General features: G+C 35.7%; 1 protein-coding gene across 4 annotated transcripts in view; it reads right to left on the reverse strand.

Annotated features, from left to right (window-relative positions):
• Window positions 1-300: 300 nt before the first annotated feature.
• The window catches only part of EHBP1 (EH domain binding protein 1), a 291,044-nt gene continuing 276,303 nt past the window's right edge, over window positions 301-15,041 (reverse strand). For all 4 annotated transcript variants that reach the window (XM_049784722.1, XM_049784723.1, XM_049784724.1 and 1 more), the window contains 4 exons: window positions 9,777-9,876; window positions 8,008-8,081; window positions 1,117-1,231; window positions 301-916 (listed from right to left, as the gene is read on the reverse strand). In XM_049784722.1, coding sequence (XP_049640679.1) covers window positions 826-916; window positions 1,117-1,231; window positions 8,008-8,081; window positions 9,777-9,876 — 380 coding nt within the window. In that variant the 3' untranslated portion in view covers window positions 301-825. The remainder of the gene's footprint in view (window positions 917-1,116; window positions 1,232-8,007; window positions 8,082-9,776; window positions 9,877-15,041) is intronic.

Here is a 15,041-nt window from a genome sequence, read left to right on the forward strand (position 1 = left end):
GACTTTTATCAATACAGAATAAATATGAACAGCATTCTTGATCCAATGTTGAGACCCAACAAAATGCAGAAACCAAGCTAGATGTAATAAATAATTATCCAGAGAAAAAGATGGCACATTCTCAGATGATAAGACTGTCTTTGTAAACGGATGCAGGCCAATTAGTCAGTCCAACCCTCATAGCCCAACCTTCAAATCACAGGACTTATCTGTGTTAAAAGGCCATCCTCTGAGGAAAGCAGAGGAGAAGAACTCTATTAGCCTCACAGTGAAACGTAAAACAACTGCAGAAAATCCCACTGGTAAATACAACACAGTTTAATAAGTAGATTGAGTATGAGCTAACTATGGAATTTAGGCAACAGAGTCAGAGTTACAGATGGCAAGACTGGAAAAAAATCATCCATGACAATTTTCTTATCTCTCTTTTTGCCCCCTCCCCCACCCAGCATTATGCTATTAACAACACAACAAAAATGTTTCCAAATGTTCTTCCCAAACAGAGGGGGAAAAAGGGAAGGATTTTTCTTCTTTGAACAGTTTCCCAACACTCTCAATACAAATCGCTCACAAGGGATGTGTGCAAATCGATTTCACAAGATTTCAAGGAAGTGATTTAACTCACACTCAAAAATCCTCAAAGCAATCAATTTTGGAGTTCTGTATATTCTCTGAAAAGGAGGGAGGAAAAGAGATGGTGGTAGTGCTACATAAGTACAATCCAGCCAAACAAAATGTTTTAAAAGTTTAAATTAACAAGGGGTGTAACTTTTTCTGGTCTGGGGACCCAAGACTAAAATGTTGGGAAAGATTCTCCTTCGGCTGCTACTGCAGAACACATTTCTCTTCTTTCTTGGTCATCTTGCCTTTGTTTTGCTCCAGAGTTCGTTCCAGATGCTCATCCTCTTCTTCGGCCCTGAAAGTCAAATAGGAACAAATTATTTTTCTTCGAGGAAGGCAGAGAAGTCACTCTACGATCAGGCATTTCGATCCCCAGTGCCAATGGGACTCTGGGGTCAGAGTCGCAAGGCTGCCCCTTCCCACAGAGGCTTGTGGACTGAACTTTCTGCAAACTTCTGGGTCCCCAGTGCAGGGTCTAGGTTCCTGCCCACTTACTGCTTCTCCTGCTCGTCCAGATCCCTGACGAGAGCATCCCGCTTGTTCACCAGGGCCACCAGCTCGTCCAGTAGGAGTTGCTCCCGACGCTTCTGGGCCTCGGTCTTCTGCCAGTCTGTGGGAAGGGAGTCTCTTTACCCACCGGACCCCTCCTGCCCTTCCCGCCTTTTCCAGTTGCCTTGTATTCCTTGAAAAACCTTATTATAATAGAGCCACTAGCTAGTATTTTATGGGAACTCAGGCCATTGAAGTGACGATTTCCGTCTAACGCCCGACTTTTCTAAACATTTCCCATAGACGGAGATGGTTATGGGTGGCCTGGAACCTGCAAAAGAGATCAGGTGTGACTGGAGGTGTGCACCTGATTTCTGCCAAAGTGGGGGAGGGAGGCTGGAAGTTCAGGAGAGGTCGGTCAGAGGGTTAGTGTGTGTGTGTGTGTGTGTGTGTGTGTGTGTGTGTGTGTGTGTGGTGTGTGGGTAAATGAGGAGGCGGGAAGCCGAGATGGGTGATAAAATCATTCTGAAAAGGCCAGAGAATCTGCCTGAGAACCATCCTCCTTCCCCACCCCCACGCTCACCCCATCCAACCCATTCTTCACTAATTTCCTCTTCTCTCTATTTTAGCAGTTGGATGTATCTCACACTGGGCGCCATATGCTTCACAATAACTTTAAAAGTAGTGAATCGGCTAATTAGCATTTTTCTTTGAAGTAAAAAATAAATTTGCTCTGCAATATTACACTGCAGCTCTCGATCGCATCACAGCCAGTTTTCTTTTGGAGCGGTTTGCTGGGTGGTTTCGAATCAAAGCACTTTTGCAAAGGAAAAATTACAACTTCTTTTGAAGCCCCACGTGAAGGTTGGAAAATCCGATGGGCAGCGGTCTTCTCATGGGTTTTTTTGAAGGGTTTTAGGCCCACGGAATATATTTCCTGATCTTTGCTAGTCTGATATTTTCCTTAAGATGAGCAGCAGTATCGTTTAATAAAAACAGGACCAAATCGAACATTTAAAGCACTTTTGAAACCAAAGCCAACTGCTTTGGCCAGACTGTAAGGGCTTGTAGCTGTCAATCAATCCCCAGTCTACCCCGCCTCCCTCATTAGGAAGGTAAACAATGAAAAGAAGAAGTAGATGATGAGGCAGATAGCCGAACAAATGAGGACCTAGAGGGAAACAGGACACCAGCTTAAAACACACACACACACACACACACACACACACACACACACACACACACACACACACACACACACACACACACACACACACACACACACACACACACACACACACACACAAAAAAGAACCCCCACCCTTGGTCACAGACTTAAACAGCTCTCCCCCAGCAAATGCACTTTCCGAAAAACAGAGAGGAGTGGAATCCTTTCGGGTTTCTCTCTCTTCTCTCCATTGCCCTAGGCAATCATGTTAAAACTCACATGGCTGGTGCTTATTCAGATAAACCTAACAATGCACACCACTGGTTACCATGTGAATCTTCACAAACCACACAAGAATGTGCTGGTTCAAATCCCCCCCAACCCCCTCCAAAGCAAAATTTATTCAAGACAGCAAACAGCTCAGCAGCTTTATAAAAGCAAATGGTGCTAGAGGGAATTCTAGCTTGTATTTACAAATTAAGAATTAGATGCATCATCATGAAATAAAGGTTAGAATAGCGGCAAAAATCTAGGATGCTGTATTCAATTTATCTCTGTCATTATAAGCTTAAATATATACTTATCTATGAAACATGCCTCATATCCGCACAGTACCAAAAATGATAAATACATTAACTAACTGGTCACTTGTATTTTCTGTAAATAAAACATTCTATAGTAGGGAAAGGAGTAACTGAAAGTTTATTTTTTCTGAAAATAATTTTTAAAATGACAATGAAAAAGGAAAACTGAAGAAAAGCCATATATCATAATTTTATTCTTTGAAATGAAATGCAACTGAGTTCAGGAATGCTGAACAATTTTCTAATTTGGCTCTTGTTCTTAAATCAGTTTCCTGCTACATAGCAGATGAATTAACACAATCTCCAGATTGGAAACATGTTCAAGGTCAACTAAATTCAGGTAACCATAGTTTTAGAAATACTAACTCAGAAAAATATCTGTTAAACTTGTATAATAAATTTATGCAAGCTTTATAATGATTAAAATTAAGTTATAATAAATACTAAAATTTTTACTTCTAATCCTGAGAAATTATTTTAATTGCAAGCTTTGATTTATAATTCATCCACCCCGAATTCATAAGAGCTTTAGAACTAGCAAATAAATTTCATTTACTATGCACATACATAAAAATTAAAACTAAGAAAAAATAAAATTTAACAGGATATAGTTTTTATTCAAATGATTTTTGCTCTCTACTTGAAGGTAATAATTAGAAATACCAATATTTAAATTTAAAAATATGTTTTTTTTAAAATAATGGAAAGAAAACTTATTTTTTAACATCCAAAGTATGAAATAAATTTGAAAACCTTAACTCTTCCAGTAAATATTTTTCATAATTATAGTAAAATAATTTAAGTTATGAATATTTACATCCTTTTTTATCATTTCACTGGTAGATTTAACTGACATTAGAATTTTAAATATTCCAGCATAAATTTATAGGATTTTTTCATTATTAAATCTGTCTACTGCATTTATACCTACCTACAAATTCTTGATCAATTTTAGCTATGTGCAGTTAATAGATTTTTATACTAGTAAAACAGCTGTTAACTTTTATTTGCTTTCTTATCTGACTAAATGTATATACACATATTTAATGCTAATTTGGGACACTGAAAAGACTGCTTAATGATCAAGGAAAAAATCTTAATGTACTCTTAATCAAGATTCACATTTGTCATATTTAAGCCAAATTTTTAAAAAAATGGTCCCTTCTTAATAGCTTCACCTAAATGAAATGTCATGTTTAAAAACCTGAAAGTAAGTTTATACCTGTTATGCATTTAAAGAAAGGATTAAACTTACCTATTATACCGGATACAGCTAGCTTTGCTTGCACAGTCTACAATATAGGTTCTGATTAAGTTAAAGATTCAAGTGTACCTTTGCTATAAAAGCCATATCCTCTTCAGAACAAATAGGATTAAGTTTTGATACTGCATTTGAGCCAAAGTGTTGAAATAAAGAGATTCTGTTTATGTTCATCTGCTCTTAACTGTTCTGTTAGTTTAAAAACTCTTTTTATTATAGAGGACCAATTATTCATCCCCAAGTTCAGGGTTGTTGTTTTTTGCTCAAGTTGATGATTACCTTGAAAAAGGGGCAAAAGAAATCCCTATAAACATTTAAAATAGAAAAGGACCTCAAATTCTTGTAGTAAACTTTTAACCTTGCCACCATAAATAAGCCTGGCACTTCGATGAAAATTAACACTAGTTTTGTAAAGAGCACATTGGGGGATTGCAGTAAAGTCTTATCTTTAGTTCCAGTCAACTAGCAATCCTGAAAGAGTTTGCATCATCATCAGAGCAGGCCATTTGATAGGATTCTACCACTGTACCTAATCAATCTATGGAAGACTGTGGCTGTGCTGTGTAACAAAGCTAAAATAGATTTACAAATAGGGTTTTAGGGGATAAGCTCCTCCACAGGATTACATATTGATTTTAAATATAAAAAGCTTATCATATAAACCATAACTACAAAAATAGTGAACCTATGCATAAATCCTTTTAGAAGAGCATCCACTTCAAACTCTAAGCCAAGAAAAAATCAAGATGTACAAAATTCTAGAAAAGGATCCATTTCTTGTGCAGAAAATGAACACACTACTTCCTAAAAGCCCACCCCCAATGTGCGCAGGCATACATTTGTCTTTCCTGGGGGGCATTAAATAATCTGGAATTAAAAAAACTATAGAAAAGTATCTAAAAGATGTTTGTCAGCTTAAGGGATCCTACAACTTAGTTCAGTAGAGTGAGACTTCTATGAAAAACACCCTGCCAAAAAAAAAGGGCCAAAGTGATTCTAGGTTGTTACAAAAAAGGATATACTGAATCCCCCCCACCCCCAACCAAGCTGCTAATATTTCTTTTAATGTGCTGCAACTATTAATATTCTGGGCTTTTCTCCCAATGACTAGTTTCAACAGATTTATTTGGAACTATTTTAATTTATTATTGAAACTGTCTCTGTTGACTACGTCGAAGAAATGGGGAAAATAAAAAGAAATAAAATTTAAAACAAAGGAAAGATAAACAAAAAAAAATCAGTGTTGCATACTCATGTGTTTTTCTTGATGGCTAAAGATTACAAAAGGCTACTGAATTGTCTGCAAGTTCATAACAGGACTGGGTCCAGTGATTCTGTTTTTATATAGAACTGATCATCAAAATGAACAGCCCTCATTGTACACTGACCTAAGTAGTGGAACAGGTCTCTCTTAGAATGTTTACTTTTACTCAACAGGTTGCTTCTTTCTCAAGTCTTTCTGTGCATCAAACAACATCAATAACTGGCCAAGATATGTAAAGCAAAATCACATATGGGACAACTAATTAATAAAACAAAGCAAAACAGACTATAAAAATATCCTCATAGGTTTGTGAAAGCTGTTCTAAAAAGAAAGACCATTTCTTCCCATTTAATCAAAATATGGGTCTCTATTTGTCTTCTGTATATAAAAATAAAGAGCAGGAAGATAAACTGTTAGATAATTTGTTGTAAGTCTACTAAATGAACTATGGTACTGATAGACTGTGATCTTCTATATGTATCATTGTCATCCTTTAAAGATTGGTAACTCTAAAGGGTTCTTGATAGAGGTAGTATCTGCCTTAAAAACCTCCTGATCCGGGCCAGGAGAGATAGCACAGCGGCGTTTGCCTTGCAAGCAGCGGATCCAGGACCTAAGGTAGTTGGTTCAAATCCCGGTGTCCCATATGGTTCCCCGTGCCTGCCAGGAGTAACCCCTGAGCACCGCCGGGTGTGGCCCAAAAACCAACCAAACAAACAAACGAACACCTCCTGATCCCTCCATTATTATTATAGACTATGTTGTGTAGCCAGCTATATTTTAGGGATATTTTAACTTACTATACATAAGAAGGTAAAAAAAATGGATATAATGAATGGAATGTAGCATGTAACAGTACATCAATAAGGAATAAACTATATATTATACATTATATATGCTAGATATGCATGCCTTTTATGTTATATACATAAACATCACATAAATAGTATTCATTATTCCTACTTTCCAGCTTACTATTTAGCCTTTTTAATCTTTCAATAAAAAATCTGTTATTAAACCACAAAAATATATAGAAGAAAATCACTATTTAGCATACTTGTACACTTTATTTTAAATGGCAAATTTCACAGAACTTGTTAATTCTTTTTTTTTTTTTTTTTTTGGTTTTTGGGTCACACTCGGCTGCGCTCAGGAGTTACTCCTGGTTCTATGCTCAGAAATTGCTCCTGGAAGGCTCAGGGGACCATATAGGATGCCGGGATTTGAACCACCATCCTTCTGCATGCAAGGCCAATGCCCTACCTCCATGCTATCTCTCTGGCACAGAACTTTTTAATTCTGATAAACTTTACAGTCATTATCAAAGAAGTACTTTGATATATTTAGAATAGCCCTGGAAGGTATCTAAAATCTTTCAATAAAGTTGATGTGACTTCTACCTGAGACTATACAATTGCTACCAATCATATTTCATTGCTATTAAAATAATCTATAATAATTAAAAGTCAAGTTCTATAAATATGTAATAATACTTAAATAGAATACATTTTATTAAAAAAAGAATATATTTTATTTAATAACAATATTAATTAAAACATTTTTTTTTTTTTTTTTTTTTTTTTTTTTGGTTTTGGGTCACACCTGGCGGTGCTCAGGGACTACTCCTGGCTGTCTGCTCAGAAATAGCTCCTGGCAGGCACGGGGGAGCATATGGGACACCGGGATTCGAACCAACCACCTTAGGTTCTGGATCGGCTGCTTGCAAGGGCAAGCACCACTGTGCTATCTCTCCGGGCCCTAATTAAAACATTTTAAAACCCTAAGTTTTCATTTGGCTTTTGCTCACAAACTTAAAGTTCCAATTTCTAAACTAATTAGAACTGACTTATAGATCAGGTACCTTACCAGGTAAAGAAGAAAATTACTATGTACAGCCATAGGTTAAGAGGTCAATAAAGAATATAAAAATCAATTTGCATTGATTAGACAAAAGATCCATTTTACACAGTCCAAAGGATTAACTTTAAGAAGATATCTTTGAATTATGAGATATTTTCACTGAAGGAGAACAGAACTATAAAAACCTAAGAATTTTAAAAATCATATAAAGTATATGGCATGGTTAAGTTATTTGATATTCACTGATATAGTAGACTATAGTTAGAGTTACTAAATAATTCATTTACAACTTACAAAAGTATGAAAGTGTTTCATTCCTCTCATACCAATCATTGTCTGAAAGAAGTAGAAATCTTAAGGACTGTAGTATACTGGAGAGTGACATATAATTGAGAGCAAATTCTAATCTAAGATCAAATTAATCTGTATATGAAAAATAAAAATGATAAATCTTTTGAAAATCCTCCCAATGGAAAAAACATTATGCATGTACAGGTAAATAAAATATATTATGCACATAAATAATTTAACTTCTTTTTTCCCCAACTTAAGTTCATTTAAACTTGCTGTCAATTCTGTGTATTAGTAAATGTAATGATCATCTGGATTAGGGGCACTAAGTTTTATATGACTACTGCTTTTTAACTTTTAGGCATTTATTTCTAGTTCTTACTAGACTACACCTACTGATACTATAATAAAAACATTACATTCTAACTCTCTGGCAAATGGTAACTCACTCCAACATAGCATTTCTTACCTTCGATGGCCAGCATTGCTCGCAATTCCCGATTCAGTAGCTCATACCTTCGTTCTAAATCATGTTCTTTTTCCCTAGGCAAGTGGCAAAAGTTCATCAATATGTTAATTACTAAATCATTAAACACTTAAAACAACCTTTAGGTTATATTGATTTTAGGACTCATAACTGACTTCTCTTTAAGCTACTCTAACCACATAATACACATACTCAAAACCTTCCAATCAGATTGAATATTTACTTATGTTCTTCTTTTTCTCCTTTGACTTGGAATTGCACACAAGGATATTTTAATCGTAGATGAATGGTCTCATTCTTCAATGTTTCTTGATTTTTTTCTTTTGGCCACACCCGGTGACACTCGGGGGTTACTCCTGGCTATGCGCTCAGAAATCGCCCCTGGCTTGGGGGACCATAAGGGACGCCGGGGGATAGAAACGCGGTCTGTCCTAGGTTAGTGTGGGCAAGGCAGATACCTTACTACTTGTGCCACCGTTCTGGCTCACCTGGTAGCACTCAGGGGTTACTCCTGGCTCTGTGCTCAGAAATCACTCCTGGCAGGCACCATATGCCATATGGTGCCATATGGAATGCCAGGATTCGAACCACCTGTCTTGGATTGGCTGCGTGCAAGGCAGATGCCCTACCGCTGTGCTATCTCTTCAGCCTCCTCTTCAATGTGTTTGATCCCAGGCACCCCAGAGGCCTGCCAGAAGTGATCTCTGAATAGAGAGCTAAGATTAAGTACTAGGCACTGCTGGGTGTGGCCCAAACACAAACCAAACAAAAAAATTCTGCTTTAAGTTAAAAGTTAGTTAGATTTGATTTTTACTTCCTCTCTAACCTTTAATAGAAACCAAACCTTCTTTTAATATAAAAGTGCTTTGCTACTTTTGGTGGGGAATATGGGTTGTATCCAGCTGAACTCTCTGGAGACAGAATTGGATCAGCAGCATGCTAGGTAAGTGCCTTAACTCCAACTTTGCTGTTTCAGGATTGAACCTAGAGTATCACTAGTCTTTAATTAAAAAAAAAAAAGTTATCGGCCCACACCCAGTGATGCTCTGGGTTTCTCAACTCTAAACTCAAGTATTAGTCCTGGTGGTATGTGGGGGATCGTATGAGATGCCAGGGCTCAAACCAAGTTGAGTTGCATGCATAGCAAGTACCCTACCAAATTTCTTTATAGTAAAAACATCTTTTCAATATCTATCACTCCTTTTTTTTTGGTTTTTGGGTCACACCCGGCAGTGCTCCGGGGTTACTTCTGGCTCTACGCTCAGAAATCACTCCGCAAGCTCAGGGGACCATATGGAATGCCGGGACTCGAACCACTGTCCTTCTGCATGCAAAGCAAACGCCCTACCTCCACGCTATCTCTCCAGCCCCGTCTATCACTCTTTCACTCAGTTGAAAATAATTATATATTTATTTTAAAAGTTTGATATAGGGGCCAGAGCGGTGGCACAGCGGTAATGCGTTTGCCTAGCATGTGCCTGACCTAGGACAGACCGCGGTTTGATCCCCTGGCGTCGCATATGGTCCCTCAAACCTAGAGAGATTTCTGAGCGCATAGCCAGGAGTAACCCCTGAGTGTCACCGGGTGTGACCCAAAAACAACAACAAAAAGTTTGATATAAAATATACTGTAAGTTTGAGGGGAAAAAGTAAGTAAAATAAATATGTATCCCCAAAGAATAAAAATATCAAGATAAAGTCCAAAATTCATCAATGTTGTAGGAAAAAGAAGTATGATCATGAATACTTACAGCATAGAGAGCTGGTTCATTCTCCTTATTAAGGCATTTTTCTTATTAACTAACATAAACCATTCCTGCATCAAAGCTTCTTCTTCTTCTGTGTTCTTTCCTATTAGGAAGAGTTATTTTCTTACTATGGTATTTTATAAGTCAATATTACAGCAAAAGTATATATATATTTTGTAATATAAAAATTTCAGCTATTCTACTAGTACATACTAAACCGTTTCTTCTAAATCTGGTACTATTCAGCACCTATATTTAAGGCTCCCTGAACAATCTGTTAGTGGAACAGATCTAACACTATGTACAGTAAAAATACCTAAAACTTCCAACATTTTAAATCCTCCCCCTGAGGCTGACTTGTATATTATGCTTTAGAGGAGCTTGTGGTGCTGACAGACATAAAAGTCTTGATAAAAAATTAAAAAAACCATTAAAAACCATTATGATAATTATAAGACTAGCAGAAATATCAGAGCTAAGTTCTGAGGGTTTGGGAAAATTTCCACTAACAATGACTTGCATTTCCCCTTTCCTTTCCAAAAGTAAACTAAAAATAAAAGAAAATAGACCATTATGCATTTTACCATCCTTAATAAGGAAAACACTTAACATATTATTTTAAACACATAATAAAAGAGCAGATTATCAAAGTACATAGAGCTATCTGTGGGGGAAAACACATAAGGAATGTTCAAGAAATCAGCAAACATGATCTAAATGTTTAGATTATAAAGCTACTCGGTGCACATTTAAAACTTCCTAAAAACATTAAAATTAGAAGTTTGTTATACATTTAAAATTCATTATACTATTCATTACCCATTACTTTATCATCTATGTCCATTGATTCCACAAAGGCTAGTATATCAGGTTATAATTTATAGTATATATCTGGTATTGGTCATGTGAAAGTAGGTTTATAAGTTCATCTTCATCTATTCCCAAATGTACCATGTCAAATTCACAATTCCTTCATTATTATTTTTCTGAATTTCATCCATGATTGATTGCTTCTTTTTTCTTTTTTCGTGTATGGGGCAGGCCACACCCACCTTTCCTTAGGGTTTATCCTGGCTTTGTGCTCAGGAATCACTGCTTTTGGGGCTCAGGGAATCTTATTTGGTGCTAGGAACAAACCCAGGTTGGCTATGTTCAATGCAAGTACCTTATTCACCATATACTCTCTCTGGCCCACTTTATTGCTTTCTATAGGAAAAATTTTAATATTCAGTAAACTCTATATAGGGTTAATTTCATATCTAATAATATTAAATAATTGCTAAGATTAAATATTCCATCATTTTCCTATGTTTTATTATTTTTGAGCACAATACCCAGTTTAAAATTTATTTTAACTTTCAGACACACTACAAATCCATTTACAAAAATTCCAACAAAATAGAGGAATATCTGAGTAAAAAGTCAAATCCTCTCTACTTTCCCTCGTCCAATTTCTCACTTCACCTTTCTTCTCTAAAATAATTCCTCTCACAGTTTAGCACTACTCCTCTAAATCACAATCTATAAAAGTTTCTGTACCTTCAACTAAGTGAGATCATATCATATATTGTTCATGATTTGCTTTTGTACTCTGCTCAAAGATGTACCTCATTTATTATTTGAACAATTTCAATGTACCACAATTTAATTATTTCTAGATCATAGAAATTTGAAGAAAATTACAGAATAAACACAATACAATGAGCTTATCCCTGTGCAGATTAAACACATGCACCAGAGTAATCCTATATAACAGACATATACCTAATGTTCATCACTAGGGAAAATAGAAAGGAAATATACCATCATTAAATACTGTTAAAACTTAATGATATGAAGCAATCTAAGGACAGATTATTTTGGAGTATGAATAGTCTTTATTGTTTTATACCATTGTTAATATCTCATTTAGGATAGCTGGTTTTGTATTCACTTTGGACCATGTGATGTCTTGACACTGGTCATGTGATATAGGCTGCGATAGGCACAAATCCCTGGGTAACAACAAAAGAAGAAAGAGTAAAAAGCAAAAGCTGAGAAAAAGCTTGCAATTTGGAATAAGGCCAAGTGTACCCTGGTGAAGGCCTTTTTGATCACTGAAATGACACATGTGTGCAAGATTAATAGGTGTATTTTTATGATATCTTGAGTTCTGATTAAATACTTCATTTTTGTATAGTTTCTAAAAATAATGGCATATTAAAACTTTGTTTTAAATTTAATTTAATATGTAACTGAGACTCTCAGGCAACCGATCTACTCTTAAATTGGCATAATTTTCTCCAGAGAAAGACTGCTTCACAGAGAATAATAAGATTAATACTATTATTTTCAGTTTAAATTATGCTTATGATTTATAGGTAAGAATAAAAAATATCCTTCCCCTATTTGGAAGTGCCTAATAATTCAGAAGTCTTGTGTTTTAAAAGAAAATGAGCCCAACAATATTTAATAAAATATTACATACTACTACATAGATTATATAAATTAAAAAATATTTGAGAGCAAGTCAATTCACCAATTTTATCTGAATTAACATACAATGATGGAAATATTTGTTTTGCCTAGTAATTACAAAATTAAAATGTCTGGTAATACATCATTATATTATTGTTTTCAGGGAAGTAATATTTTTTAGTTTTAAAAGCTCTTAAAAGCCACTAAGTTGAACCATTACAAATTAATCCTGACTTTAATAACTGGTTAAAGACCGCTTTAGCTTTATAAGTAACAAAAAATATTAAAGCCTGTGATCACAGTGAGCTTTTCTCATTTCTCCTCTAACCATTTGTTATTTAATCCAATACTAGTAATCCAATTTGTCCATCAGACTTTTAAAGGGCAGAATGCAACTTCCTCAGCTTAGACACTTTTCAAAGTACAATATATTTTTCAAATCAATGCTGGATGTTTCATTTTTCCCAACTGTTCCTAGCTCTAATGCATGAGGAAAAAAAGAACAAGATGAACATTGTTCATACTGATTAAGTAAGAGCTCATTAAAGAGCTGTCAGTGCGGTACTTTGAATATGCATGAAGCATATAATCAGATCTAGTACCGTCACTAGAGGAGAATACGGTAAGTACAAAGGATTGATTTAATTACTTAGAGTGGGCTATGGTGGTAAAGCAGTCTTGTTAGTGCAGAAAGAAAAAGAGGTTGTATTCTGGCACTGTTAGAAAAAAGGCAGTTTTAGCTTCTGCCACAATACATAATCTCAGAATAAAGCACTTTACATTGTAGCTTTAAATCAAGACTGTCATTTTTTTTATAAGGTGGCCATAAATCATTCCATCTTGTTTTCACTTGGCTAAAGACTTCTTTTTCAAAATTATCTTTAATTTGTAATATTGACTATATTTTTACCATCTTAGTCAATATTGACACTTTTCTTTAAAAAATAACTAATTTTTAAAATATGAACTTTATGCTGAAAAATTAAAGAGATTTGATTCAAGGTGATTTTGAAATAACAAGTGATAAAATACTACAATTACACCCATAAGAAAACATGGCCTAGTTGTTATACTGTTTTTTTTTTTTTGATGGGGGCCCCACCTGGTGAAGCTCAGGGGTGACTCTTGACTATGCGCTCAGAAATCGCTCCTGGCTTGGGGGACCATATGGAATGCCAGGGGATCGAACCACGGTCCATCCGAGGTCAGCCATGCGCTATGACTTGGCCCACAGTTGTTATACTCTGTGTGTGTGTGTGTGTGTGTGTGTGTGTGTGTGTGTGTGTGTGTGTGTGTGTGTGTGTGCGTGCGCTGAGCTCATATATCACTCCTGGTAGGCTCACAGGACCATATGGGATGCTGGGGATCGAACTTGGTGGGTCATCTGCAAGGCAAACATGCTGTACTATTGCTCTGGTCCGTTATGCTATCTTAAAGCATAGTGCCTCATGATTATTAGTCTCAATAAAGGCATCATGTTAACATTTTATAGTATTAATGCAATTTCTGCTACTATTTTTTTCCCCCTACTTTGTTCCCTGAAAAGCTTCTGCTTTTTCTGCCTTTTTTTTTTTGTTGTTGTTGTTGCTGTTTGTTTTTTAGGCTGAACACAGCAGCGCTTGGGGTTATTGCTGGCTCTGCATTCAGAAATCATTCCTGGCAGGCTTGGGGGCCATTTAGGTTGCCGGGGTTCAAACCTGGGTTGACCATGTGCAAGGCAAATGCCCTACATGCTGTGCTATCACAACAGCTCAACTTTTATTTTTTCACTGGAAGGTACTGTCTTTTCTGACATCACAATGTCATTTTTTTTCCTTTTTTATTTAGTGTACTTGGAATATGGTTTGCAGAAGTTATTAAGTAATTAAGAATAATGACGACGGCAGAAAATGTAATGTAAAAATGTCTTATCTTTCACACAAAAACCCAAAACTTTTGAAACAGAAGGCAGCACAACACTAAATGAAGAATAAATACAATATATGTTACATGATCACAATTACTTTCATAACCCATTTATCCACCCTAAAATATTTAAAATTATAACTTAATTTTATTCAGCATGCCATTCATTTACCCAACTATAGTTATTTGTATGTAATTTTCATTTTTTCAGGAGCAGTATTTTTCATGTAAATTAAAAAGTCCATAAAAATAAAGCGATACTAAAACCTAAAATAACTTGTTTTTAAAATACCACCTGCAATGTAAACATTACTGAATTACATTTCACTATAAGGTTAGTTATTTTTGAAAAATTATATCTTTAGGATCAGAGAAAGTGTCCTGGGATGAAGGTAAGCCTTTTATGTTGCCAACCTAGATCTCCCAACAACAGAAGTTGGGAGAGACACCAACAGATATGGTTTAACTACTCCATTCTCCTACAGAAAAAAAAGTTATCTTTAGCCAGTCTTATAAAATGAAAATTAATAAATAAAAAAAATTTACCAAAGTAGAAAATGAATTAGAGTGAAAACAAAAAAATATAGGCTGTTAGAACACATAAACATTGTCATAAAAACATTAAAGCAAACTGCAATCTCTTCTGAGCAGCAAACTTAAGGCAAGTACCCTGCCCACTATATATCTCTGGCCCTGAACTTCTAAGTGCTAAGAATCTTTAAAGATCTATATTTTAAGTAAAGTTTAACTGTCTTCCAATCTGCAAATTGGCACTTGGCGAAAGTGAAAACTTCAGCTGTGCTCAGGGCCAGGGGCTACTCTCAGTGATACTTGGCTGGCTCAAGCATGTATGACAGACAGGGCTCTATGCCAGTGCTGGCTGAGTGCAGTAGCTAGGAGGGACAC

The sequence above is a fragment of the Suncus etruscus genome, chromosome 12, assembly GCF_024139225.1.
Source record: "Suncus etruscus isolate mSunEtr1 chromosome 12, mSunEtr1.pri.cur, whole genome shotgun sequence".
Taxonomy (NCBI): Eukaryota; Metazoa; Chordata; class Mammalia; order Eulipotyphla; family Soricidae; genus Suncus; species Suncus etruscus.